General features: G+C 38.5%; 2 protein-coding genes across 2 annotated transcripts; one reads left to right on the forward strand and one right to left on the reverse strand.

The window, feature by feature from the left end:
• The first annotated feature begins 589 nt into the window (after positions 1 to 589).
• Positions 590 to 4447, forward strand: LOC107764007 (BTB/POZ domain-containing protein At1g67900). Its single transcript, XM_016582528.2, has 5 exons — positions 590 to 957; positions 1616 to 1806; positions 1882 to 1951; positions 2028 to 3260; positions 3800 to 4447. Exons 2-5 carry the CDS (start codon positions 1748 to 1750, stop codon positions 4247 to 4249), a joined length of 1812 nt encoding a protein of 603 aa, XP_016438014.1. The 5' UTR covers positions 590 to 957; positions 1616 to 1747; the 3' UTR covers positions 4250 to 4447.
• An 8742-nt stretch (positions 4448 to 13189) lies between these two features.
• Positions 13190 to 13600, reverse strand: LOC142167252 (uncharacterized). Its single transcript, XM_075227412.1, has one exon. It carries the CDS (start codon positions 13598 to 13600, stop codon positions 13190 to 13192), a length of 411 nt encoding a protein of 136 aa, XP_075083513.1.
• Between the last annotated feature and the right edge of the window lie 14313 nt (positions 13601 to 27913).

Consider the following 27913-nt stretch of genomic DNA (forward strand, 5'->3'; position numbering starts at 1 on the left):
CATAAAATTCAATCATAACGTGAAACAATTCTTAACAAGCCACCGATGAAATGATGACATTTCTAGTCAAGATTTTGTATACTAAAGTCTAAAAACATACATAACTAAATGAATAAGACTAGAAGACTTAAATAACTGATAATGATACTAACAAATTCGCCCCCAATGATATAAAAGTTAGCTTTGCAGTTAGCCAAACTGGTGGCTGAATCCGATATTGCATGCATAAGAAGATAAAAGCTTGTTGCCACCGCCAAATACTAATATGCCATTCGATTTTTATCAACCCTAGGTTTATTCATGTATCAATTGGACCCCTACAAGTTCAATCAGACCATCACAATTTGATTGAATTCGTTGTTGATATAAAGATTATAAAATTTTAAAAGAAAGTGTGCAATTTTTTCTAAGAAGAATCCAATGCAGAAAACAAAATTGAGTAACATTTTCAACTACCTTTAAATGCATTTTAGCCTCACAACTTATTTATGACGAAAGACTCCTTTTTTTTTCTTTCCTTTCTTCACATGGAAAACTAACATCCACTTTTCACCTACAAATATAAACAAATTATATTCATTGGCTATGGCCTTCTTGCTTTAAATGCTTGCTGGTCCGCTTGTGTTGATATTTTAAAAGCCATAAAGAAAATCACTATTGATTCATATATCATGAACTTGAGGCCCTTAAATTAGACTTGATGAAAGCAAACATTAAGGGTGATACACATCCTATTATTTCTTTTCTTTATTTTATATCTCCCAGTCTTCCATTTATATCATTATTACTTGTTTCTATATTCTTTTTCCTAAATTTGACTAAAATAATCCAAGGGCGTAAATTAGGAGTAGAAAAGTTGTTGAGGTAATGATGAGAAGGAAGGGCACTAGTGGGCGTGGCTTTTTCTCTCATTGCTAGCACGCTGGCAACAGAAGGATACCAAAGTCCAAAGTTAAGGTAGTGGCTCTAACTCTTCAAGTTACAAAAACCTCAAGACATTTTCAAGAACTGATATTATAGTTCTTTGGGAGTACTACAATAACGTGAAATATTTCCAAGTTTGTGTAAAATCTTTTTCTAACAGATTTCGCCTTTTTAAATTAAAGTTAATTTTTTCTTATATACAACTAAATATTTTTGTGGCTCTACGTTTCTCTTGAGAAAAAAAGGGGAAAAGGAAAGTCCTTCTAGGTTATTAAGAAAATTGACTGACTTGTGTTTCTATCATCCTTTGATCTTGATGAGATTTTTGAGTGCCATTACTTCTTCTCTTGGCAATTGGCATGTCTAAATCAAATGGGGTAGAGAACTTGACTGACAGGACAAGGATTTGGAAGTCCTTGGTATTCTTGGTTCATGACATTTTGGCTATGATTAATATAAATTGAGGCTCTGCTAGGAAGATACCAACAAATACAGAAGTTCAGTAACTCTTTTGTTTCGTTAATTCTGCCTTCCTCCTACACAGTTCTCTGCCCTTTTCTCTTCCCTTTTTCCCGTTCCCCTTTAAAACTATTTGGGGGTTGATTAAAAAAATTTCTTGTTTTGGTTACCAATTATTTTGTCAGTATAGTTAGTAGTTGTTTTGCGTTCCGACAATATCTACTGCTTGCAGCTGGAAGAGGATCTTTTCAAGGTAGGGGTGTCCTGAAAAAAGTGAAGTTTTCAACATGGAGATGGTTTTGTCTCTCTAACTATGCTATGGTCTAAATTTTGCTGAATTAACAAACAAAAAGAGACCTCAGATATGAAGTTTATGAAACTAGGATCTCGGCCTGACACATTCTTCACTACCGAGGCTGTTAGGTAACTTCAATTTTACTTAATCCTGAATTAAAGAAAGATAATGGAGTAACCAAGCTTTTTCTTTACTTGATACAGATCAGTCTCCTCAGAGATTTTAAGTGATCTCATAGTTCAAGTAAAGGGTAGCAGATATTTGCTTCACAAGGTTAAATTCTCTGCCCAACTCTCTTCTTTTCTTATCTTTTAAACCTTGTCATAATCTATTTTCTTGAAAAAAACAGTTTCCCCTGTTGTCCAAGTGCTTGAGGCTGCAGAGACTGTGCGTTGACAAAACCTCTCAACACCAAATAGTCCAGCTACCAGATTTTCCATGTGGCATAGAAGACTTCGAGTTGTGTGCTAAATTCTGCTATGGAATCACAATCACTCTCAGTGCTCACAACATTGTTTCAGTACGCTGTGCAGCAGAATATCTACAAATGACAGAGGATGTAGAAAAGGGAAACTTAATTTGTAAACTCCAAGTATTCCTCAATTCATGTGTTCTTTCAGGTTGGAGAGACTCAATTGTGACATTACAGAGCACCAAGGCATTTCCTTTATGGTCCGAAGACCTTGGCATAACAAGCACATGTATTGAAGCCATTGCATCAAAGGTTTTAGCCCATCCTCTCAAAATGAATTTGTCACATAGCTACTCGAGAAGAGATGATATTTCTTGCAATGGATCACAAAGCCTAAGGCATAATAAACCTTTATCCAAGGACTGGTGGGCTGATGATTTAGCAGAATTGAGCATTGATCTCTATTGGAGAACCATGATAGCCATCAAATCAGGTGTAAAAGTACCAGCTGGTCTTATTGGTGATGCATTGCGAATTTACGCCTCTAGATGGCTACCACACATATCAAAATATGCAAACCTTGAGTCTAAGCACTCTGATTCAGATTCAATTGGGAAATACAGGCTGCTTTTGGAATCAATTATAAGCTTATTGCCTACTGAAAGAGGAGCTGCTTCTTGTAGCTTTCTGTTGAAATTGCTTAAAGCAGCAAACATTTTAAAGGCTTCTTCATCATCAAAGATGGAATTGGTAACAAGAGTTGGACTTCAGTTAGAGGATGCTACAGTTGGTGATCTGTTAATACCTTGTGTATCAAAAACAAGTGATACAATTTATGATGTAGATATAGTTATGACCATATTAGAACAGTTCATGTTACAGGGTCAGAGTCCACCAACAAGTCCTCCAAGAATGAAAGGGGATTTTGTGAGAAGAAGATCTCGGTCCGCCGAGAACATTGACCTTGAGTTCCAGGAAAGCAGGAGATCATCTTCAGCATCACATAGCTCTAAACTTAAAGTAGCTAAGCTTGTGGATGGATATCTCCAAGAGATTGCCAGCGAGGAAAAGTTGCCTCTGTCAAATTTCATTTTCATTGCTGAAGCAATCCCAAAATTTGCTAGGCTCGACCATGATGATCTTTACAGAGCCATTGACATCTATCTTAAGGTAAATTCGAGATTACATCATGCATATCTCTTTCAATTTATTTTTAATTTATAAAATCGAGAATTCAAGAATAATTAAGTCTACTTGTAGTTCCAGAAACTGAAATTCAAATAGAAGTAGAAAGGTACTATTTGAAGATAACCTAGATGTTAGAAGATACAATGTGGGCCAATTTCATTTTAGCACATAACCAACCCCTTCACCACTGAAATTTCTCAAGTCAAGAGATCCTGTCAAAATCAGGAGGTTGAATTCATTGGTTTTTTAATAGGCATAGTTATAGTATATGTAAATCCTTTTTTTTTTTTTTGGTGAAGAAATTGAACATGAACAATGATGACCATTCCTTTGTTGATTTAACACTTGTGTAGACTTGCAGCATACCGAATGTAATTTAAAAATGGTTTGTCTTCTCTTCCCTTTAACATGTTTCACTTATTTTTTCTAATTACTTGTAGTTATATATCTTGATTTAATTGTTTTCTTACCGTATCATTGTACAGTAGTTAAACTCTTCCCTTGTTACTATGAAAATGCAGGGGCATCCAGGTCTGAACAAGAATGAAAGAAAGCGTTTGTGCAGAATGTTAGACTGCAAGAAATTATCCATGGAAGTCTGCATGCATGCAGCTCAAAACGAATTGCTCCCATTAAGGGTAGTAGTTCAAGTTCTGTTCTTCGAGCAAGCTCGAGCCACCATGTCCGGTGGCCATATAACTGAGCTCCCCAGCCACATCAAAGCGCTTCTAGCTAACCATGATGACATATCAAAGACTTCTGCATCGTTCAAAATGACACCTGCAGATGACCAGTGGAGTGCCTCAGGCAAGCTTTCAACACTGAAAAATGAAGATTTGGATGAAAATTATGTTGATGGAAATGGGACATCCTCACGAATAAAAGCTTCCTGCATATTTCCTAGTCGACCTAAGAGAATGTTCAGTAAGTTATGGTCCAGCAATCGATCAGTTGCAAGTGAAAAGAACTGAATTTTATTTGCTTAGTTTCTTGGTTAATAGCGTTTCGGGAAGGGCAGGGGGTTATTTGAAGGGTAAAGTATACTCTATTGCCACAATTCTTGCCGGTTAACTATCTATTTATCTCTTTCTTTACTTGTCGGAAAACAAGCTGTAATCTTTATGAAAGGAAAATCCAATGTGAATTATTGGTTTATCTTATCCAATAAATATATTGTGGCTCGTGAGTTAACTAACACATAATCACACACAAAGTAAATAAAAAAAATAACACTAAGGGTGTGTTTGGTACGAAGGAAAATATTTTTCGGAAAATATTTTTCCAATTTTTCCATGTTTGGTTGGCCTAAATGTTTAGGAAAATATTTTCTTCGTGAACTCATTTTCCTCAAATTAAAGGAAAATGTTTTCCCTATCAAGAAAAAAAGAAATCATTTTTCAAAACTCTTTCTCAACCTTACCCACCCTATTCCTCATCCCCACACCCCACCCCCACCCCAACTCCCACCCCACCCCCACTCTAAATAAAAATATTATTAATAGTACTTTCTTTTCATAATTTAGATAGTTTTTTTTTTCATTTCAACAAATGAGTATTTTTTTTTTCATGATATAAAAAAGTATTTTTTTCATTTTAACAAAAAAAATACTTTCTTTTCATGATGTAAAAAAGTATTTTTTTTTATTTCAACAAAATGAGTATTTTCTTTTCATGATGTAGAAAAAGTATTTTCTTTTATTTCAATAAAATGAGTACTTTATTTTCATGTTTTAGAAAGAGTACTTTCTTTTTCAACCAAAAAAAGAGTATTTTTTTTTTATAGTTATTGAGCATAAATTTCAACGTTATTTTTGGGTAAAAAAGTAAAGCAGCACATTAGTTCCTTTGGGTTTGTGTGAATTTTTAGAGGCCTGGGGGAAAGAGAGGAGGGTGAGGGGGGTGAGGAGAGTAGCATAAAAAATTACTTTTTATTAAGAATATTTACTACTCTCTAACCAAATACTAGAAAATAAAACCACTCATTTTTCATGAAAACATTTTCTAGGAAAATATTTTCCATGAAAAACATTTTTCTTCATACCAAACACACCCTAAGATTTAATGAGGTTCAGCTAAGCCTCATTCTCGGGGCAAAAAAGAGAGTTTTCCACTATGAATAAGAAAAATCTCATCCTACAAACCCTATATATAAATCTCAAGTAATCATAAACCTATAAGAGAATAGTTTTCCCAATTCTACAAGGATAATAGGTTTTCCTTTTCCAATCTATTAGAACAATGTGTTTTTCAAACGTGTAAGGATTATGGGTTTTATTCCTTCTAAAAAACGAGAAAATAAATTCAAGACATAATTAACAAATCTTCCTCTTGGCTTGAATTCTCTTTATCAATTGGAATTACATCTCCCTGCGTAGCCCTCAGCCCTTGCAAGGACTCTTTCCATTCTGCACACATCAACCAAGTCTAGGCAATGCCTAAACTTGTTAAGAGACTCAATCCTTCAGCCATAACACCAATCGATCGATCTGCTTTTGCATTCGAAAGAGATTTTGGATAGCTATTACACTCACGCATAACAACAGTCTTTACTGAAAGTACCAGGGGGTGAATTGCCAGTTTTTCTTTTTGTATTCTATGTAGTTGACTAGTTTACCAATTAGTCGACTGAAAATAAAGATAGAATATAACTGAAAGAAGAAGTAAAGTGCAGGAATTAAAGACACCTGGATTTTATACTTGTTCGGATTCAATGTGAATCCAACTATAGTCCCCTTGAGTTGCAAGGGTGTTCTCTCTTCAAAACTCCTTGAATAGTTCCATACAATTGTGTTGATGTTCTCTTCAAACACCAACTCACTTTTGAATCTAAGTACGCTCTTGATATTTTCGATACAATGCCTCATCAATGTTTTTCTCTCTTTCTTCTCTCTACTGATTACAGAGTAAACTTTGCTTAAGATTACAATGCTTGTTTTAGAGTAGAATAAAGAGTACGGAGTTGGTATGATCAAAGTATGTATCTTCAAGATGCGGTACAGATATATATATATATATATATATATATATATATATATATATATATATATATATATATATATATATATATACACACACACACACTTGAATGGCGTGAATCTTGAGAGATTGCAAACCCAAGGGAGTTGATCCTTGAAAGGAATCATAGAGTGATTTTTTTCAAGAATAAGATGTTACTTATATTGATTTGCCTTGACTTGTGGTCTTGATTGGACTTTTGCTTTTCTAAGCAGATATTCCCGTTATTTGATGAATCAATTCATATCCCTTGATTTCGGCTCTTAATTGTCTTCCTTTGATGGAGGAATCTTCGGTGCATAGCTTCGCAATCTTGACTTCCTTTAATTTAGGTCCTTCCTATAATATCCCCCATTAATCTTCTATCAAATCCTTGATTGATTTTCCCTTCGAATTTCTGCTACTCCGTCCTTTTTTGTCTCAAATCTTTGATACTTCTTTTCCATTACTTCAGGAGTGTTTCTGCACATAAAAGATGTGTTATTTTGCATCATTAAATTAAACGCAGATCTAACAATCTCCCCTTTTTTGATGATAACAAAATAACAATATGATAACACCAGTTTACTTCCCTGTTTATCAGTCGACTTTGCATTCGTAGTGGTTGACTCCCCCTCAACTTGTGTTTCTTGTCAAATGTTTCTAGTTGACTTCCCCTCAACTTGTGTTTCCTGTCAGATGTTTCTAGTTAACTCCCCCTCAGCTTGACATCCTGTATGTCAGTTGTTGTAGTCGTCTCCCCCTCAATTTTGCACTGTAATGTACCTGCAATTTTCCTGGGGACACAAGACAACCACAAGAAAATACAAAAGAACCTGCTAATTTCTCCCCCTTTGGCATCAGCAAAAAGTTAGTTTTACCAGTCTATAGTTATCTAATTCAGCATGCAAGAGCAAAAGTAAGTAATTGTCTTAACAGTACAACCCATGACTGAAACATCAGTCCCAAAATAAGCAAAAAGAAATTGTTCTAAACAACCATGCATCAACAACGGAGAAAGTAGGTAAGGGTATTGCAGATAGACTCCTTGCGGCATTCGAAGCTTGCATTCACTGTAACTGAGATCTCATCAGTCCTGTCGTGCACCTCCTTAAAAGCCTTTATTGCATTCTCAGCTGTCTTGAGAATCTGCACCCTGATCCTGGACACATCAAAGCCTATCTCATTTGACACTCCATTGACATCTTCAATTGTTCTTTGCATAGAGGTTAGAGAGTCTTCCATGACAATTAATTTGTCATTGATGGAGGCAAACTTTTCCAAGAGATCCGGATCACCTGCACTGGGAAGAGACACAGATGTTTTTGCTTCTGAGTCTGTAGGAGCATTCCTAGCTTCACCATCTTGCTTCTTTACCCAAGTCCCTTTTATCGCAAAGTACCCCATGCTAGCAAAGGCTCTGGAGTTATAAGACTTAGTGATAGTGACATAGGGATAGTTGGCAAGAGATATGTTGTGGGCTTTTTAACAGATGGGTAATGACCATACTATAGGGAAGACTCGTAGGACCATGGACACTCTCTATCATGAAATTGATGACCCAAGAAGATAATTTGACCTTATGTTTAGTTAGAATACAGTAGACCAGGAAGGTATCATATTGGGAAAAGGTAGAGAAGGATCATATTCTTGGGAGAAGAGTGGTTTCTACAATGTGTGCTAGGACATGAGTTTCGAAACAGACATCACTGGGTCCTAATTGACTGGGAAGGGAATCAGAGGGTAACTCAGCTATACACCTTTTTGCTTGATCAAAAGAAATCTCAAAATCCTCAGGACAAGTATTCTTAAACAACATAGAGAAACCATAATACTTACACTGAAAAATAGAGCCAAACAGAGTTCAATCCAACACAATACGTTTGCCAAGAACTAAAGACTCTAACTTATGAGGTTTGTTAGAGTGAAGATTAGCATATAACATTTTAACAAGGGACTCGTATACCTTTGGAAGAGGCAGGCAAAGAAAGTTTTTCCACCCCTGAAAGTCGAAGAGTTCCTTGACCTTGTAGTTGAGGCTCTCCATGATACTTAGATCAATGACTCTGCCATGGGCTACAGGTTTGTCTTTGAAGGCTATGTCCCTGTTGGGTGTGTCCCAAAAATCCAGGTCTGATTCGAGAGAACTTGAGAGGTCAGTTTCTGGATTTTTGGGTATGAAGGTTTCAGGGATATCTTCCATAGGTTGTTTCCCTAGGGCTTTTTCATTAAGACTACACGCATCATTTGAGAGGTCCTGAGAAGAGGCAAAATCCTCGGAGTGGTTTGATCTTAGATTTACTGGTAAGGTTGAGAATAGGGTTTTGCTCGAGAACGAGTGCTTTTGCGGGTTGAGGCAAAAGGATTTTTGGAGTTTTTCGCCATTGTAGGGTTGAGAACGGGGGTTTGTAGACAAAAACAATGTGGGGGAGTTTGGTGGATGAAACTAGACTTAAAAAGGTGAAAACTGACAGTTGAATACAGAAGGAAAGGGTGTTAGTGATTCAATGTGTTGATTGACTACCCTCTGAAAAGGTATTGAAAAGACGTGAAAAAGAAAAATTAAGAGACACATAATTGATGCTACTTACACACATAAGGAAACACGCAGATTAAGAGGTGGCAAAATAAAAAATTATCACAAAGGTCCTAAGATTATGAGTTAATGGAAATAATGCCAAGCAAGTCTCGTAATGCAAATAATCTATCCTCAAGCAGGGGTTTTGTAAAAATATCCGCCAATTGATCAATAGAACTTACAAATGATAATTCTATATTTCTATTAAGGACATGGTCTCTAATAAAATAATAATTTATATCAATATGCTTAGCTCTAGAATGATGCACATAATTTTTAGATAGACATATAACACTAGAATTATTACAAAAATATTTGAATAGGTTTAAAGAATAATTCATAGTCACCCAATTGATGTGACATCCATAGTAATTGAGCACAACATTGTCCAATTGCAATGTACTCTGCCTCAGTTATAGAAAGAACTATTGATCCCTGTTTCTTATTGTTCCAGGAGATTAATGCCTTTCCCAGTAATTGACAAGTTTCACTTGTACTTTTTCTGTCTTCTTTGTCACCTGCAAGATTAGCATATGAAAATCCTTCAAGTTTAAAATTGTTAGAACATGGATACCATAGTCCATAAGAGGTGGTTCCAATAAGATAGCGAATTATTTTCTTTACTGCAGTTAAGTGTGACTCCTTAGGAGCTGACTGAAACCTGACACATTTACAAACACTAAGCTTGATATCTGGTCGACTAGCAGTTAGATATAGTAAAGATCCAATCATTCCACGATACTTGGTTTCGTCTACTAAGTTTCCCTGTTCATCCTTGTCTAGACTTGTAGAAGGACTCATAGGAGTTCCAATTGCTTGGGCATAGCTCATTCCAAACTTTTGAATTAGTTCCTTTGTATACTTGGTCTGGCAGATGAATATGTCACTTTCTAACTGATGAATTTGGAGTCCAAGGAAGAATGTGAGTTCTCCCATCATACTCATTTCGAACTCACTCTGCATGAGATTTGAGAAATCCCTGCATAAGAAAAGATTAGTGCTGCCAAAGATAATATAATCTACGTAGATTTGGATAGTGAGATTACCTTCAATGGATCGTTTGATGAATAAAGTAGTATCTACATTACTTCTGGTGAACCCATGATCAGTTAGGAAGGAACTCAGCCTTTCATACCAAGCTCGAGGGGCTTGTTTGAGTCCATAAAGAGCTTTAGATAACTTATATACATGGTAAGGAAATTGTGAGTTTTTAAAACTAGGAGGTTGTTTTACATATACCTCCTCATCAATAAAACTGTTTAAAAAAGCACTTTTGACATCCATTTGAAATAGTTTAAAACCTTAAAAGATGCATGGTGAGTAATATGCGAATTGATTCTAACCGTGCTACCAGAGTAAAAGTTTCATCATAGTCGACTCCTTCCTGCTGTGAGTAGCCTTTAGCTACTAATCGGGATTTATTTCTAACTACCCTTCCATCTTCATTTAACTTGTTTCTAAACACCCATTTGGTTCCAACAACAGTAGCATTTGCTGACTTAGGTACCAGTTCCCAGACTTGATTCTTGTCGAGCTGATCAAGTTCATCCTGCATTGCTTGTACCCAGCTGGAGTCTTTTAAGGCTTCATCAATCTTCTTTGGCTCGATTTGAGAAAAGAGTGCAATGTTTGCCTTTTTCTTGAGAGCTCCTTGGTTTTCATTCCTTTGTTTGGATCCCCTATGATAAACTTCTGAGGATATTCTGGTTCACTTCTCCATTCATTTGGTCACGTTCCAACTGCTGGAGTAGTTGGCTCCTTTTGTGGTTCAATATGGTTACTAATATATTCACTAGTCGACTCTGTGACTATGTCTGTACTATCAGTCGACTTCTGTGACTTGTTTGTCTGTGATGCTTCTGGACTGATATCTTCATCACTTGCAATGATTCCTTTTTCGGCCATAGTGTTATTGTTATCAAATATAACATGCACTAATTCTTCTATAGATAAAGTACGTTTGTTGTAAACTCTAAAAGATCTACTGTTAATAGAATAACCGAGAAAAATACCTTCATCACTCCTTGAATCAAACTTTCCAAGGTTGTCCGTACCATTGTTGTGAATGAAACATTTACTTCCGAACAGATAAAAGTAGCCTATATTAGGCCTTTTACCTTTCCATAGTTCATATGGAGTCTTCTTCAGGATGGGTCTTATGAGACATCTGTTGAGGATATGACATGTTGTGCTTACTACTTCTACCCAAAAATGATTTGGCAATGAATGTTCTAATATCATTGTTCGGGCCATATTTTGCAGAGTTCTATTCTTGCGCTCAACTATCCCATTCTGTTGGGGTGATCTTGGAGCTGAGAAATTGTAAGTATAACCTTGATCGTTGAATAATTCTTCAAAGGCTCTGCTTTCAAATTCTCCACCATGATCACTTTGTATGGTTGAGATGAGATACCCCTTTTCTATTTTAATTCTTTTGCAGAAAATCTCAAAAAGTTTCAAAGCTTCATCTTTATGAGATTAGAAAATTACCCATGTAAAACGTGAGTAATCATAAATAATAACAAAAGCATATCATTTACCTCAAATGCTAGCAGTTCTAGTAGGTCCAAACAAGTCTTTGTGAAGTAATTGTAGGGGCTTGGTTGTGGACACAATGTCTTTTGCTTTGAAAAAGTTTCTAGTTTGTTTGCCAAGCCGGTATGCATCACATACATGATTTCTAGAAAAATTGAGTTTGTGAAGGTCAATAACCAGATCATGCTTGGAGAGCTTTTCAACTAAATGCATGCTTGCATAGACAAGTTTTTTATGCCATAGCTATGGATCATCAGATATGGATGCCAAACAAATATGACCATCTAGGTTTTCAATGCCATCTAGAATGTATAAATTTTCATACCTTTTTCCTTGCAGAATGACTTTACCTGACTCATCTTCAATGGTACACCCTGTTTTCTTGAATTTAACTTCATATCCAGAATCACATAGTTGACTTATGCTCAAGAGATTGTAGTTGCGTCCATCCACAAGCTATACTTCTGTAATATCACAGTTATTGTTGAATGGATCTGTGCCAGTAACAACAATCTTACCTTTTGAATTATCATCAAATTTGATATTTTTTCCATTTATTTTTGTGACTTTTTTGAACAGATTTTTATCACCTGTCATGTGACTGGAACACGCATTGTCTAAATACCATTTCCCTTTATGACTCTTTTTGGTGGCGTTCCTGCAAAATAGAATTATCACCTACTTTTAGGTACCCAAGCTTGCTTGGGTCCTTGTTGGTTAGTTCTACTAGGATCATGATTGTTTTTGGGTTTCCAAATCTATTCTGAAACATTAGATTTATAAAATCTACAGAAGGAATATTTATGTCCAGAATTGTTATAGTAATGACACACATGGGGTTGATCCAGTTTTTGATCTACCACTGGTATTAGTTATTGTGGACTCAGTTCTACAGGTCTTTTTTCAGTTGACTTATAAGTCACTTGGTTAGATTTGACAGAACTGTGATTGGTGGATTTTCGCATGCCATTAAGTTGCAATTGCAATTCCTGAACCTCATCTTGAAGAACGTCTCTTTCGATTTCACAGACTTCAAGTTTGATTTCCCAGTCCTACTTTTCTCTATTGAGTCTTTTTAATTTATTTAGCATTTTTTGAGACTCATTTAGGGTAAGATCAAGAATATCCTGCAATTTGTTACATCTATCACAATTATAGGTTCTTACCTCACTTGTTTCACCTCGTGCCACGAAGCAATTTTCAGCATCTTCTTTGCAGTCATCATCTGATGCATCTTCATCAGTCCAACAACCAGAGTATTTGTTTGTATCATTTTTCAAAATAGTCATGAAATACAGGTTTGCTATTTCTTCATGTTCAGAGCTATCTTCATCACTCCATCTTCTGAATGATTTATTTTTATTGAACTCTCTGGAGACATTTGTTTTAAGATCCGGACATTCAGCTTGAACATGGCCATACCTTCCACATTCAAAATATTTTCCATCATTTTTGTCTTGTTCATTGTATTGTCTGGATCTTTTAGATGTCATCCTTCCCTTTTTTGTGTTACTGTATCTTCTCATCAAACCATTCATATTTCTCGACACCATGGCAATTTCTTCTTCAAGAGCTTCTGCGTCATCATCAATATCGTTCTCAGGTCCTTCAGTTGTAGTTTTGAAAGCGGTTATTTTTTTCTTCTCTTCCTGACGCATTTTCTTGAGATGTGTTTTCTTAAATGCTATGAGATCTCCATGTAGTTCATCATATGACAGTTTATCCAAATCTTGAGATTCATGTGCAACTACGTTTGTCTGCCATGTGGTAGGCAATTAAACTTCTTACAATTTTTTGAACCTGCTCACCACTGTTTACCAAAGGCTTTTAGATCGCCAATGATTTTGCTGAATCTTGCAAACATTTCCTCAATGGATTCACCTTCTTTCATTAGGAAGAGTTCATAGTCGTGAACCAATAAATTTATCCGTGTTTCTTTCACTTTGCTAGTTCCTTCATAAGTGACTTTCAGTTTGTCCCACATTTCCTTGGCGGTATCATAGCTTGAAATTTTCTCATATTCTTCTCCACTTATAGCATTATAGACCAAGTTTTGTGCCTTAACATTAACTTGAACAACATCTATTTGGTCGTCAGAGTAGACATCTATATCTTCAGCATCAGCGGGTGGTTGTCCTGCTGCTAGAAGTGGATAGTTTCCCTTTTTGAAAACACGCCATACTTTGACATCATAGGACTTTGCATAAAATTTCATGCGCACCTTCCAATGAGAGAAGTGCTATCGATTGAAATATGGTGTCCTTACTTGCGATGTCCCTTCTTGAAAGAGTGCTCCAATAGTTACTTGGTTTGATATGATCTTTTCTCACTAACTGTTAAGCAAAAGATAAATATGTGAGACTTGCTCTGATACCAATTGAAAGTACAAAAGGGGGGTGAATTGTCAATTTTTCTTTTTGTATTCTAAGTAGTTGACTAGTTTACCAATTAGTCGACTGAAAATAAAGACAGAATATAACTGAAAGCAGAAGTAAAGTGCAGGAATTAAAGACATTCAGATTTTTATACTGGTCCGGATTCAATGTGAATCATATTCCAGACCCCTTGGGTTACTAGGGTGTTCTCTATTCGAACCTCCTTGAATAATTTCGTACAATCGTGTTGATGTTATCTTCGAACACCAACTCACTTTTTAATCTAAGTACACTGTTGATATTTTAGATACAATGCCTCATCAATGTTTTTCTCTCTTTCTTCTCTCTACTGATTACAGAGTAAACTTTGCTTAAGATTACAATGCTTGTTTTAGAGTAGAATAAAGAGTACGGAGTTGGTATGATCAAAGTATATTTCTTCAAGGCTATATATATATATATATACTCCGCGAGATCTTCTTGTCTCGTGAATCTTGAGAGATTGCAAATCCAAGGGAGTTGATCCTTGAAAGGAATCGTAGAGTGATTCTTTCCAAAAATAAGATGTTACTTCTGTTGATTTTCCTTGACTTGTGGTCTTGATTGGACTTTTCCTTTGCTAAGAAGATATTCCTGTTATTTGATGAATCAATTCAGATCCCTTGATTCCGGCTCTTAATTGTCTACCTTTGATGGAGGAATCTTCAGTGCATAACTTCGTAATCTTGACTTCCTTTAATTTAGGTCCTTCCTATAATATCCTCCATTAATCTTCTATCAAATCCTTGATTGATTTTTCCTTCGGATTTTCGCTACTCCTTCCTTTTTCGTCTCAAATCTTCGATACTTCCTTTCCATTACTTCAGGAGTTTTTCTATTCATAAAAGATGTGTTATTTTGCATCATTCAAATAAACATAGATCTAACATTTACAACTGTTAAAGCAAATCCTACAGGATTTGCATATCCAAGAAGGTTTCCATCAATTACGTTTGTTAGCCTTTGTGATCGGTTAGTCACTCTTTTTTGGTTGCCTGTTGGAATGTTATATGGTTTCTCTTGCACATGTACATCAATGTAACCATCTTGATAAAGATTTTTGCACCTCCTCCAACTTTTACATTTTATATTTATGCCAAACCAATTTGCACACAAATGCTCTCAATCTTTGTCGGAGATGATCAACATTTTCCGTTTCCTGACAACAGCCGCAGTGTCCAAATGATCGTTAGCAACTTTAGATAGCACATTGGATGACCCAACATATGTTTTTAGTACCTGTTATATTATATCATTTAATGGCATAATTTTAAAAAAATATATTTACTGAAATATAGTAATACGTTTAATCCCTGATCAACATCGGCATTCATTGGCTTGCCACATAAAATGGGACTTTCTGCTAAACAAGAATTTGAAATATGTGAATGTTAGAATTACTGTAACAAACACAGTGTATTAACGAATTAACAAAACTTAAAATAATATTTTCGAATCACATGTCCCTTTTCACTAATCAAGTAACTAACATCCGGCTTATTGTCTGGCACAAACGCTTTTGTAACTGGAAAACTATCATACTCATCCACAAAGCTATACTTGTTTAATTTAGATACCATATCTCTCCCAATAAGTGAGCTAATCTGGACAGGCAAACCTTCACCAATTGAATCAAATCGGTTGAATAGTTTGTGTGCAAATAAACCAACTAACTTTTCAATATCGTCGTTGAACAATACAAACACAGTGTCACCGGTATTACCCTTCACTATCGTGTGCACCTTGTACCTATGAACCAATCGGAATTTTGCATTTAAAGATAATAAATATTGCTACATACAATAATAGCAGAGTTAGCCACCATAATGCAAAAAAATAATGCACGTAAATGTAACGGCTCGATCGGTCGTTTTGAGATTAGAACCCCGTTTGCTTATATGATACTTCACGTAGTTTCTTTTGATTTTTTTTTGTGTGACTTGCGAGAATAATTAGTTTGGTTGCGGAAAGGCTTGGGAGTAAATTGGAACACTTAGCTTTCTTCTTGGAAGCTTTAAGTTATAAGATTTGACCAAGATTTGACTTTTGAGTAAGTGACCTCGGAATCGGGATTTGAGAGTTCCTACAGGTTCTCACGGTGATTTTGAACTTTGACGTATGTTCGGGTGAGTTTTGGCGTATCCGGAGCAAGATTTCAAAAATTAGATGTTGTCTGGTTGTTTCCATGAAGGGTTTTGCGGACCTCAAATTGGATCTGCAGGCCGCATAGTGGTTTCACGGTCGTTGAGGAGTTTTGGACTGGGCATTTTCGCGGTGAGTTTTGTGGACTACAAAATGGATCTGTGGCTCGCATTGTCGATTTCGCGATGGTCGGAGAGTTGGGTATGTTTCATTGTGCGACGTATTTCGCGGACCGCGGATCAGTTATGTGATCGACATAATTGTTTTCGTGGCGCTTGGGCAGATTTTCTACATGGATTATTTAAGGTCTGGTTTTTTTATTTTATTTCCCAAAAGAGCTCATTTTGAGAATTTTGAGGCTAAGGATTCATACACAATCTTGGGGTAAGTGATTCTAAATTAAATCTATGAATTATATATATGGAATTATCACTACATCTAACATCAAAACATAGATTTGAACAAGAGAATTTGGGATTTCTATCTACAACTTAAGAGAGTATCTTTTGGTGATTTGAAGGCTGATTTAGACTTGATTTTGGAATGTAATCACATATTTGGACTCACGGGATCATGGGTTGTTGGGATTTACCCCTAGACTTAGGTTTTGACCATGTGAGCTCGAGTTGGCTTTTATTGACCTTTTGAGATTTGATCAAAGATTGGAGTTTTATTGTTTGAAGTTGATTTCTATAGCATTATTTGACTTTATTACGTAATATTTTACTAGATTCGACTTATTTAGAGGTGGATTTGAAGGGAAAAGCTGTTTTGGAAGGTTGAAGGTATTCTCGGGTGGAGGCAAGTCTCTTGTCTATTCTTGTAAGAGGAAATTATTCCCATATATGATTTATTTGCTACTTGCTATATGATTTAGGTGCCACATATATGCGACGTGACGAGCATATATGCGTAGCTAGGTTATGACAGTAGCCAAATAGAGTTAGGCTTTTATATTTCCTTATCGGGACTATGTGAATTGTCTATCCCTATTTCATTGATTTTATGACTCTGTGATGAAGCTTATTTATGAGTAGAAACTATATTAGGGTTTTGGCTTGTTGATTTGGCCGTAGTCATATTCTAGCGTTACTTGACTTATGGTTTAGTGATTATTAGCTTTGGTAGCTCATGCTTGATATCATGATCGGACTTAAGAATATAAAATGAACATGTTGAATTGTTATGAAAAGTTAAATTGCATGATTAGTCATAGCCATCTCTTATTTACATTAATATTCACCACATTGTTAGTACTATATCCTGGTGAGACTTTATCTCATCATCTCATATGAATATACATGAGTTGGAGAGTTGGATATTGAGGAAAATTGAGGATTTTGGCACTAAGGACATTACGAGTGGATATTGATTATGGATTACAATATTATTAGTGAATCAGGTTGCATGCTGCAATAGTGCCTCAATATGGATCCGTCCCCCGGATTCGGGTGATTACCCATGTTACTTTGGGTCTTGTGAGTGCAAACACCTAGATTGATGCTTAGTTTGGACACTTGGCCAGTGTCAAACATATGGATTGGTACTTTGAGGTGTTGGGATTAGATCATGAGCATGCACATGCATCCTAGACTCATGCATTAGCTCTCATATATAAATATTGATTGGTTTATATCGTGATTTTTGAAAGTAATTGAGAAATTTGATATTGTATTGTATTTCTTTTGTCTGAAAAGCTTGTCTTACCGTGCCTTTAATTTTTGTTGGGATTTGATGGTATCATTTGTGTTTGTGGCTCAATCAGCCTCCCAAAAGGAAATCTTTGCTTAGATGACCTTTTTGATATCTTGGATGACTTTTACTTTTTGAGCACTTTGTCTGTCAGAGAGAATCACAACTGGGTGTGTGTATTTTGCATGACGTGCACATCTTATAGTCTTTGTTCAGTACTATAGAAAATCCATGATTAACCTTGCGGTCTTTTCTTTGCTTACCTTATACAAATAGGCCGACATGAGCATCTTTTGGGAAAACCTTCGTATTGCACGAATCTTCAAGACATGTTGACTGTAACAACTGAGTGTGCTGGCCAAATTTACTTTGTGCAACTTAAAAGCTAGTAGCAAATTTTGAAATTTTTTCTTGTTTGTTTTGACAAGGACTGACTTAGAGCGAAGGACATAATAATGCAAAGAAACAATATTAACAAGAAATGCCCTTGTTAGGAAGGATAGAGAAGAGTTTTTTTTTCAATAACTAGCCTTAATGATCATGACATGCATTTTGGACTCAACGGCCTGATCTATCAAACTGATCTAATCTTTCCTTTTACCATTCCAATGGCCTTTGAAGTCGGGCTTCTTTTGTACCAATTCTTTGCATCAAACGATATGCTCACCTTCGACTAGTGGTGCTCCGAGGAGTTTTCACCAACATGCCTCTCTTATTTATTTATCTGTACTTACCATTGTCTTATAGTGACCGTGAGGATTTTCACTAGTAAGCTCTCTCATTTTTCTCTTTTTTTTTTGAATCTTTTTTTTCTTTCTTTTCTTTCTTGTGGGAGCAACTAGTGTTTTATGTCGTGTGACAACTATTGATCATTGCATGTTTCTCTTGGCATTCTTGACACTGATTAAGAGGTCTTTATTTGAAAGGCTTTTAGATATGGGTAAGAAGAAAGGGCAGCATGAAGGCTCAAAATTGACTCATTGTGATGGGGTTGTCACTTACAACTCTTGGAATTGACTTTTTCAAATTTAAAATAAAACTATTGGCCCCAGTTTCAAATACATGTCTTTTTTTTGAATTCTTATTTGTTTGGACCGAACCTTAGAGTAAGGCTGCCTTCGTATCCTTTAAAAGAATCAGGTTAAGCGTAGTTCATACATCTAACCTAAACATTTGTTGTTTCGTTTTCTGTTTTCATCATTTTTCCTCCCTTTTTTTCTTTTTTCATCTCTTTTTTTTCGTTCATTTTTTTCTTCCTTCTTCTATCCTTTTTTTGAATAATTTCCCCATCTCGTATTTTCTAGGGGCATGGAACTTTTGACTATTTTCTTTCTTTTCCTTTTTTTTGACTCTTCACTTTGGACTTGATTCCAAGAAAGGGGGGAGGGGGGGTCAAAGATTATAATATAGGCTCAAAAGGGGTAACAAATGGTATTAAGTGTTTGGGTAGGAAAAAAAAGGGTCTACCAGCCTCGAGAACGGCAAACATATTATCTCTTCACAATCATGACATTGATGGACATGTTTGCTTTCTTGGTCTTGTTCAGTGTAAAGCTGTATGAGCAATACTTTTCTCGTAGTGAATAACCCTTGCAAATTTGGGTGACCTTTTCCTGGCTTTTGTCTTCGTGTAGAAGGATGCATTTCAACACTAACTGATCTGCTTCAAGCTGTCTGGAATACTTCTTCTTTTGAAAAATACTTTCTATCTCTCAGTGCTAAACATACTTCAACCTGTCCGATCATCCTTAAGTTCGATTTTTATCAACGATTCAAAGGTAGAGATCTTTAACCTCCATGGGTATGACTACTTTGGTTCCATAAAAACTTGGTTCATGCTTATTTTCGAAGTGTTTCAATTCTTCATTAATCATCAAAAGTGTCTCTCTCTCTCTCTCTCTCTCTCTCTCTCTCTCTCTCTCTCTCTCTCTCTCTCTCTCTCTCTCTCTCTCTCTCTCTCTCTCTCTCTCTCTCTCTTTTATCCAATTCAAAACTAGATCAATTTTCTAAAATCCGGCCAAAAATTTCGCATGCATTTCATGTCACTAGAACTAGCGAGAAAAGAACTATGCACAAAATGGACACAACATGACTAGCTATATTTTATTGAATAAAGAATAGAAGGGTCCGATAACACAAAAAGAAGAAGAAAAGACAACAAACTAAGCTACCATGACTCTTCCCTGACTGACAGAGGAGTGACTTTCTAATTACTAAGCTACATCTTAACCGCGGACTTTCAAATCAGCATTACTACGATATTCAACAATTTTTATTGCTTTGGAATCAACACTCATATTTTGCAACGACCCGGCCGGGCGTTTTGAGTTTTGTAGCCCCGTTCTCCCATTTATTGCTTATTCTATGCTCAATTATTATTATGTGACTTGCCGAGGGAGTTGGTTTGGGTCCGGAGATGTTTCAGAATGAATTGGGACACTTAGTTCCAAGGTTAGAAGCTTAAGTTGAAAGAGTTGACTGAATATTGACTTATGTATAAATGACTCTAGGGTTTTGATGATTCCAAAATCTCTATAGGGTAGTTTTGGACTTAGGAGTGTGTCAGGATATTGATTTGGAGGTCCGTAGTTGATTTTGGCTTGAAATGGCGAAAGTTGGATAAATTGGAAGTTGAATGTTGAGAAGTTTGACCGAGAGTTGACTTTGTGGTTACTGGACTCGGATTTTGGTTCCGAAAGTTAGAATGGGTCCGTTGTGTCATTTATGACTGTGTGCAAATTTTGAGGTCAATTGGACTTGATTTGATAGGTGTCGGCATCGATCGTAGAAGTTGAAATTCATAGTTTTCATTAGGATTGAATTGGGGTGCGATTCATGTTTTTGATGTTGTTGCATGAAATTTGAGGCCTCGACTAAGTTCGTATCGTGTGTTAGGACCTGTTGGTATGTTTGGTTAAAGTCCCGGGAGCCTCGGGTGGATTCCGGATGGTTAACGGATAAAAAGTTTGACTTGAAGCAATGCTGGAGTTTTTCCTTCTGGTGTGATCGCAACTGCGAGGGGATTAGTCGCAGGTGCGGCTGATGTGGTGCAGAAGTGGAGCTAGGCTGGCCTGAGGTGTGTCGCAGGTGCGAGAGGTCTTCCGCATCTACAAGCAAGGCTCTGCAGATGCGGAGAATGGGGGAGCGAGATGCCTTCGCAGAATCGGATGGATGGTCGCAAAAGCGTTTCCGCAGGTGCGGAACTTGGAGCGTAGGTGCGAACCTTGTGGACTTAAGCAATTTCTGCAGAAGCGGAATTTTTATCGCAGAAGCAATTCCACAGGTGCGGAGTTTTGACCCGCAGGTGCGAAAGCACTGGGCATAATATAAGTTGAAGGGTTCCGAAGTTTTAATCATTTTTGGACTTTGCAAGCTCGGATTAAGGCAAGTTTTGAGAGGTATTTCGAGTGATTTCTTGAGATAAGCGACTTTTGATCATTGTTATGCAACAATATTGATTACCCATTGAATTTTCCACCTAGTTTATGTGTTTTAAGGTGGAATTTTGGGCGTTTTGGTCTACAGATTGGAGAATGAAATTTGGGGATTTGAGTGACGATTTGGTGTCGGAATTTCGTATTGTTGGACTCGTGGTTAATTGGGTGCTCGGATTTTGTAACTTTTATTGGATTCCGAGACGTGGGCCCGGGGTTGACTTTTTGATTTGACATTTTGACTTTTGATTAAGAACTTAGCATTTTCATATGGAATTGATTCCAATAGCTTGAGTTGATTGTATCGAATTATTTGTGGCTAGATTCGAGGCGTTCAGAGGCCGATTCGCGAGGCAAGGGCTTATTGGAGTAAAGATTCGCACGGTTTGAGGTAAGTAACACTTCTAAACTTGGTTATGAGGGTATGAATCCTTGAAATTTATGTGTTATGTGATTGGTGTTGAGATGAAACGCATGCTAGGTGATGGGCGTGTGGGCGTGCACCATAGTAATTGTGATTCAGTTGACTCCGTACAACTGTATAGTCATCTTATCTGAATATTATTACTGTACTCTATGTGTTAGAGCCCTTGAGCCATGATTTATGTTGGAAATCATGTTTAGGCTATGTGCTGGTGTTATTAGGACCCACAGGTGGTCGTTCTTTGCTGTTGAGTTATTTCCTTAGTTGCAGTTATGTACTCAGTCGCATTCATCATTTATGTCATATCTCAGTCTCTGTTATCATATATTTTCACATCATGTATCATTGATTTGGGCTGCTTGGCATGAGTGTTGTGAGCTCGAGAGACTGGAGAGATTGATGACCGAGTGAGGCCGAGAGCCTGATTATGAGTGACAGTTGATGGGATCGGGCTGCACGCCACATCGGGTACTATTGACTCATGATGGGATTGGGCTGCACGCCGAAACAGGCATTATTGATTCATTATGGAATCGAGTTATACGCCGCAACAAGATTTATTAGCGCTTGGGCAGGATCCGCCCCTCCGGAGTTTGACATACCAGCAGTGAGCGAAGGTTCTGTTGATTTATGATGGGATCGGGCTGCACACCGCAGCGGGTACCGTACAGTGCCGAGAGATTGAGTGTGATGAGTGAGAATTGTGATAGTCAGGTTGAGTACCTTGAGAGTGTGAGTACACGAGGCTTTCATTGTGTTGTATCACATACGATATGTATATTGTCACGTAGATATAGACATTTCATATTCCTTATATCATTCAGACTTGGCATATTTTATCTGTATTGAGCTTAACTGTTAAACCTAGAAGCATGTCTACATTTCTGTACTAGTACCTGCAGATAATGAGTTTCTCTAAGATATTATTGTCATATTTTCTGTCAAATTTCCGCACTATTTAATTTTGTATTTGGATTGTATTGTTCGAGTTCGTCACCTGTTTCAGCCCAAAGGTTAGACTTGTTACTTATTGAGTTGGTTGTACCCATGCTATACTCTACACTTCGCGTGTAGATCCAAGTATTTCCGAGCACGGTGGTTGCTGATTTCTGGTGCTTCATCAGTCGGAGATTATTGAGGTAGCTGCCTTGGCGTCCGCAAACCTTGACTCTCCTCCTTTACCTTTTAGTTTTGTTTAAACTATTCTACCTTCCTAGATAGTGTTTTAGTTGTTAGACCGTGTTATTGTATAGATTCTCATGTACTCCGTGAAACCCAAATTTTGGGGAAATTTTGTATTGAGTTGCGGTGTTTTCATCCAGTTTTTATGGAATTTTATTTACTTAAATCCTATTTCAGTATATTTTTAATTAAAGATGCCTGTATTAGTGAGTTATCGGCTTCCCTAGTATCGCGATAGGTGCCATCACGACACTTGTGATTTGGGGTCATGACAAGTTGGTATTAGAGCCTAGGTTACATAGGTCTCACAAGCCATGAGCATGCTTAGTAGAGTCTTGCGGATCGATACAGAGACGTTTGTACTTATCTTCTAGAGGCTACCAAACCCTTAGGAAAGTTTCACATTCTTGTATTCTTGTCGTGTGAATTTGTTGGTTCCGGAAACTAAAATTTTATTACTCTATTATCTCACAGATGGTGAGGACCCATGCTACCGAATCGGGCGGATGGCCACCAGTACCTCTAGCTAGGGCCACGAGAGGCTAGGGCCGTGGTAGAGGCCGAGGTACAGCTCGTACAACAGCTAGAGCAGCACCTGTAGACCCACTAGTTGCTCTAGCACATGAGCAGATTCCAACTGTGGTTGAGCCGATAGGGCCAGCTCAGGCACCGACTGTGCCTATTGTGAATCCAAGCCTTCAGAAGACTTTGGCCTAGATATTGACTATTTGCACTAGCCTTGCTCATGCAGTTTCAGTTCAGGCCACACCAGCCACTTCTCAGGCCGGGGGAGTTACTCAGACTCCTGCCGCCCGTACCCCAGAGTAGGTGGTGCAGGGAATTCAGATAGAGGGGGTACTACTAGCCTAGCCAGTTGCAGTTCCTCAGGCCCAGGTGGGTCTCGTTATGAGTGATGAGGAGCAGAAAGGACTAGAGAGATTTGGGAGGCTCAAGCCTCCATCATTCAGTGGGGCTGAGTCAAAGGATGCTTAGGACTTCTTGGATAGGTGCTAGTGAATTCTTTGCACGACGGGTATTCTGGAGACTAGTGGTGTCTCATTTACTACTTTTTAACTATCGGGGGCTGTCATTAGATGGTGGGAGACCTATGAAAGGAGAAGGCCAATTGGTGCTGTACCACTTTTATGGCATGATTATCCGTTCTCTTATTGGAGAAGTTTGTGCCACCGACCCGTAGGGAGGAGTTGCGTAGGCAGTTTGAGCAGCTACGCTAGGAGGGCATGTCTGTGACCCAGTACGAGATGATATTTTTAGAGTTGGCTCATCACGCAGTTTGGTTGGTTCCCACAGAGAGGGAAAGGATTAGGAGGTTCATTGATAGCCTCAACTATGGATTGCGCTTTGTTATGACTCGAGAGAATGTGTTGTGTGCTATGTTCGACAAGGTTGTTGATATTTCTCGGAGGCTAAAGCTGGTTCGTAGTCAGAAGCGTTAGGAGAGTGAGGCCAAGAGGCCTCGTGGATCAGGTGGTTTCTGCGGAGTTTCTTCTAGGGGCCAGTCCCAGCACAGCAGGGGTCGTCCTTATAGGCCCGCTCAGATGGTTCGCCCGACTCATCATGGTGCATCAGCAAGCCATGGTTCATACAGTGCTCGCTCGAGTCAGTCATCTCTCAACGGACTCCCAGCTCATAGTTCATCTCATGGTCCTTCAGTTGAGGGTTCATTTGCACCAGGTTTCTCTAGTGGTTATTCATGTTCTTGGGGTCCGCTTCAGTACTTGCCGCTATTATTGGAGTGGAGTTGTTTTGAGTGTGAAGAGTTTGGTCATGTGAAGAGGCATTGTCCCCGCCTTATAGGAGGTCCAGTTTAGCAGAGCAGTCAGGCTACGATTTCCACACCAGTTACTTCACCACCCGCTTACCTAGCTCGGAGTGGGGTTCAGGCAGCTAGAGGTCGCCCTAGAGGTGGAGGCCGATTAGGTAGCGGTCAGGCTCGATTCTATGCTATTCCTGCCAGGCCAGAGGTCGTTGATTCAGACACAGTGATCACATGTATTGTCTCAGTATGCCACATGGATGCTTCTATATTATTTAACCCTGGTTCCACTTATTCGTATGTATCATCATATTTTTCTCTTTATTTAGATATACCCTATGAGTCCTTAGTTTCACCTGCTCATGTATCTATCTCGGTGGGCGATATTATTATTGTGGACCATGTGTATCGATCGTGTGTGGTGACTATTTGGGGATTGGAGACTAGAGTTGATCTCTTATTGCATAGTATGGCCGATTTCGACGTAATTTTGGGTATGGATTGGCTGTCTCCATGTCATGCTATTCTGGATTGTCATGCTAAGACTGTGATATTGGCGATGCCGGGGTTGCCAAGGATCGAGTGGAGAGGTTCTCTAGATTATGTTCCCAGCAGGGTGATTTCATATTTGAAGGCCCAATGGATGGTTGGGAAGGGGTGTCTATCATATTTGGCCTTTGTGTGGGATGTTGGTTCTGATACTCCTACTATTGATTCTTTTTCGGTAGTGCGAGACATTCCGGATGTGTTCCCTGCAGACCTACCGGGCATGCCACCCAACAGGGACATTGACTTTGGTATTGACTTGGTGCCGAGCATTCAACCCATTTCTATTCCTCCGTATCGTATGGCACCAACAGAGTTGAAGGAGTTGAAAGAACAACTTCAGGAGCTTTTTGATAAGGGGTTTATTATGCCTAGTGTGTCGCCTTGGGGTTCACCGGTTCTGTTTGTGAAGAAGAAGGATGGTACTATGCAGATGTGCATCGACTATAGGTAGTTGAACTAAGTTACAATCAAGAACAAGTATCCTTTGCCGCACTTTGATGATCTATTTGACCAACTTCAAGGAGTAAGGGTGTTCTCTAAGATTGATTTGAGGTCTAGGTATCACCTGTTGAAGATTCGAGATTCGGATATTCTGAAGTCGGCATTCAGGACCTGCTACGGTCACTATGAGTTCCTTGTGATGTCTTTTGGGCTGACCAATACCGCAACAACATTCATGCATCTGATTAATAATGTATTTCGATCATATCTTGATTCGTTTGTCATAGTATTCATTGATGATATCCTGGTATACTCACGTATCCAGGAGGAGCATGCACAACATTTGAGGATTGTACTACAGAGGTTGATGGAGGAGAAGCATTATTCCAAGTTCTACAATTGTGAGTTTTGGCTCAGTTCAGTGGTCTTGGGACACGTGGTGTCCAGTGCAGGGATTAAGGTAGATCCAAAGAAGATAGAGGCGGTTCAGAGTTGGCCCAGACCATCTTCAGCCATGGAGATTCGGAGTTTCTCGTCTTGGCCGGATATTATCGTCTCTTTGTAGAGGGTTTCTCATCCATTGCAGCGCTTTTGACCATATTGATGCAGAAGGGTGCTCCATTCAGGTGGTCGGATGAGTGTGAGGAAAGCTTTCAGAAGCTCAAGACTGCCTTGACCACAACTCCAGTGCTAGTTTTGCCTTCAGCATCAGGCTCTTATACAGTGTACTGTGATGCTTCTCGGATCGATATTGGGTGTGTCTTGATGCAAGAGGGTAGAGTGATTGCTTATGCTTCGCGTCAATTGAAGCCCTATGAGAAGAACTACCCTGTTCATGATTTGGAGTTGGTAGCCATCGTTCATGCATTGAAGATTTGGAGGCACTATCTCAATGGTGTGTCATGTGAGGTATTTAAGGATCATCGGAGTCTCCAACACTTGTTCAAACAAAAAGATCTAAACTTTAGGCAGCGGAGATGGTTGGAGCTGCTAAAGGACTATGACATTACCATTCTTTATCATCCCGGAAAGGCCAATGTGGTGGCCGATGCCTTGAGTAGGAAAGCAGTAAGTATGGGTAGCCTTGCTTTTATTCCTATTGGCGAGAGACTGCTTGCATCAGATGTTCAGGCCATGGACATTTAGTTCGTGAGATTAGATGTTTCGGAGCCAGTCGGGTTCTAGCTTGTGTAGTTTCTCGGTCTTCCTTATATGATCGCATCAGAGAGCGTCAGTATAATGATCTCCATATTCTTGTCCGTAAGGACACAGTTCAGCACGGTGATGCCAAGGAGGTTACTATTAGGGATGATGGGGTGTTGAGGATGTAGGTTCGGATTTGTGTGCCCAATGTAGATGGGCTACGTGAGTTGATTCTTGAGGAGGCCCACAGTTTGTGATATTCCATTCATCCGGGTGCCATGAAGATATATCAGGACTTGAGGCATCACTATTGGTGGAGGAGGATGAAGAAGGATATAATGTTGTTTGTAGCTCGGTTCCTAAATTGTCAGCAGGTGAAGTATGAGCATTAGAGACCGGGCAGATTGCTTCAGAGGCTTGAGATTTCGGAGTGAAAATGGGAGCGTATCACCATGGATTTCATCGTTGGGCTGCCACAGACTTCGAGGAAGTTTGATGCTATTTGGGTGATTGTGGACCCGTTGACCAAGTCCCCGCATTTAATTACAGTTCAGACTACTTATTCTTCGAAGTGGTTGGCTGAGATCTACATCCGCAAGGTTGTTCGCCTTCACGGTGTGCCAATGTCCATCATTTCAGATCGGGGCACATAGTTTACATCGCAGTTTTGGATAGCAGTGTAGTGAGAGTTGGGCACACATGTTGAGTTGAGTACAACATTCCATCCTCAGACGGATAGACAGTCCGAGTGCACTATTCAGATATTGGAGGATATGCTACGCGCTTGTGTCATAGATTTCGGTGGTTCTTGGGATCAGTTTCTGCTGTTTGCAGAGTTTGCCTACAACAACACTTACCAATCGAGCATTCAGATGGCTCCGTATGAGGCTTTGTATGGGAGACGGTATGGGTTTCCGGTAGGTTGGTTCGAGCCGGGTGAGGCTAGGCTATTAAGTGCTGACTTGGTTCAGGATGCTTTGGACAAGGTTAGATTGAGTCAGGATCGTCTTCGCACGACACAATCTAGACAGAAGAGCTACGCCGATCGGAAGGTTCGTGATGTTGCTTACATGGTTGGGGAGAAGGTACTGCTCAGTGTTTCTCCAATGAAGGGTGTTACGAGGTTCGGGAAGAAGGGCAAGTTGAGCCCTCGGTATATTGGACCTTTTGAAGTGCTTGAGAGGATTGTAGAGGTGGCATATATGCTTGCATTTCCGTCTACTCTGTCGAGTGTTCATCCAGTGTTTCATGTTTCGATGCTTCGGAAGTATGTCGGTGATCCATCTCATATTTTGGACTTCAGTACAATTCAGTTGGATGGTAATTTGAC

Source organism: Nicotiana tabacum, chromosome 12 (assembly GCF_000715075.1).
Source record: "Nicotiana tabacum cultivar K326 chromosome 12, ASM71507v2, whole genome shotgun sequence".
Taxonomy (NCBI): Eukaryota; Viridiplantae; Streptophyta; class Magnoliopsida; order Solanales; family Solanaceae; genus Nicotiana; species Nicotiana tabacum.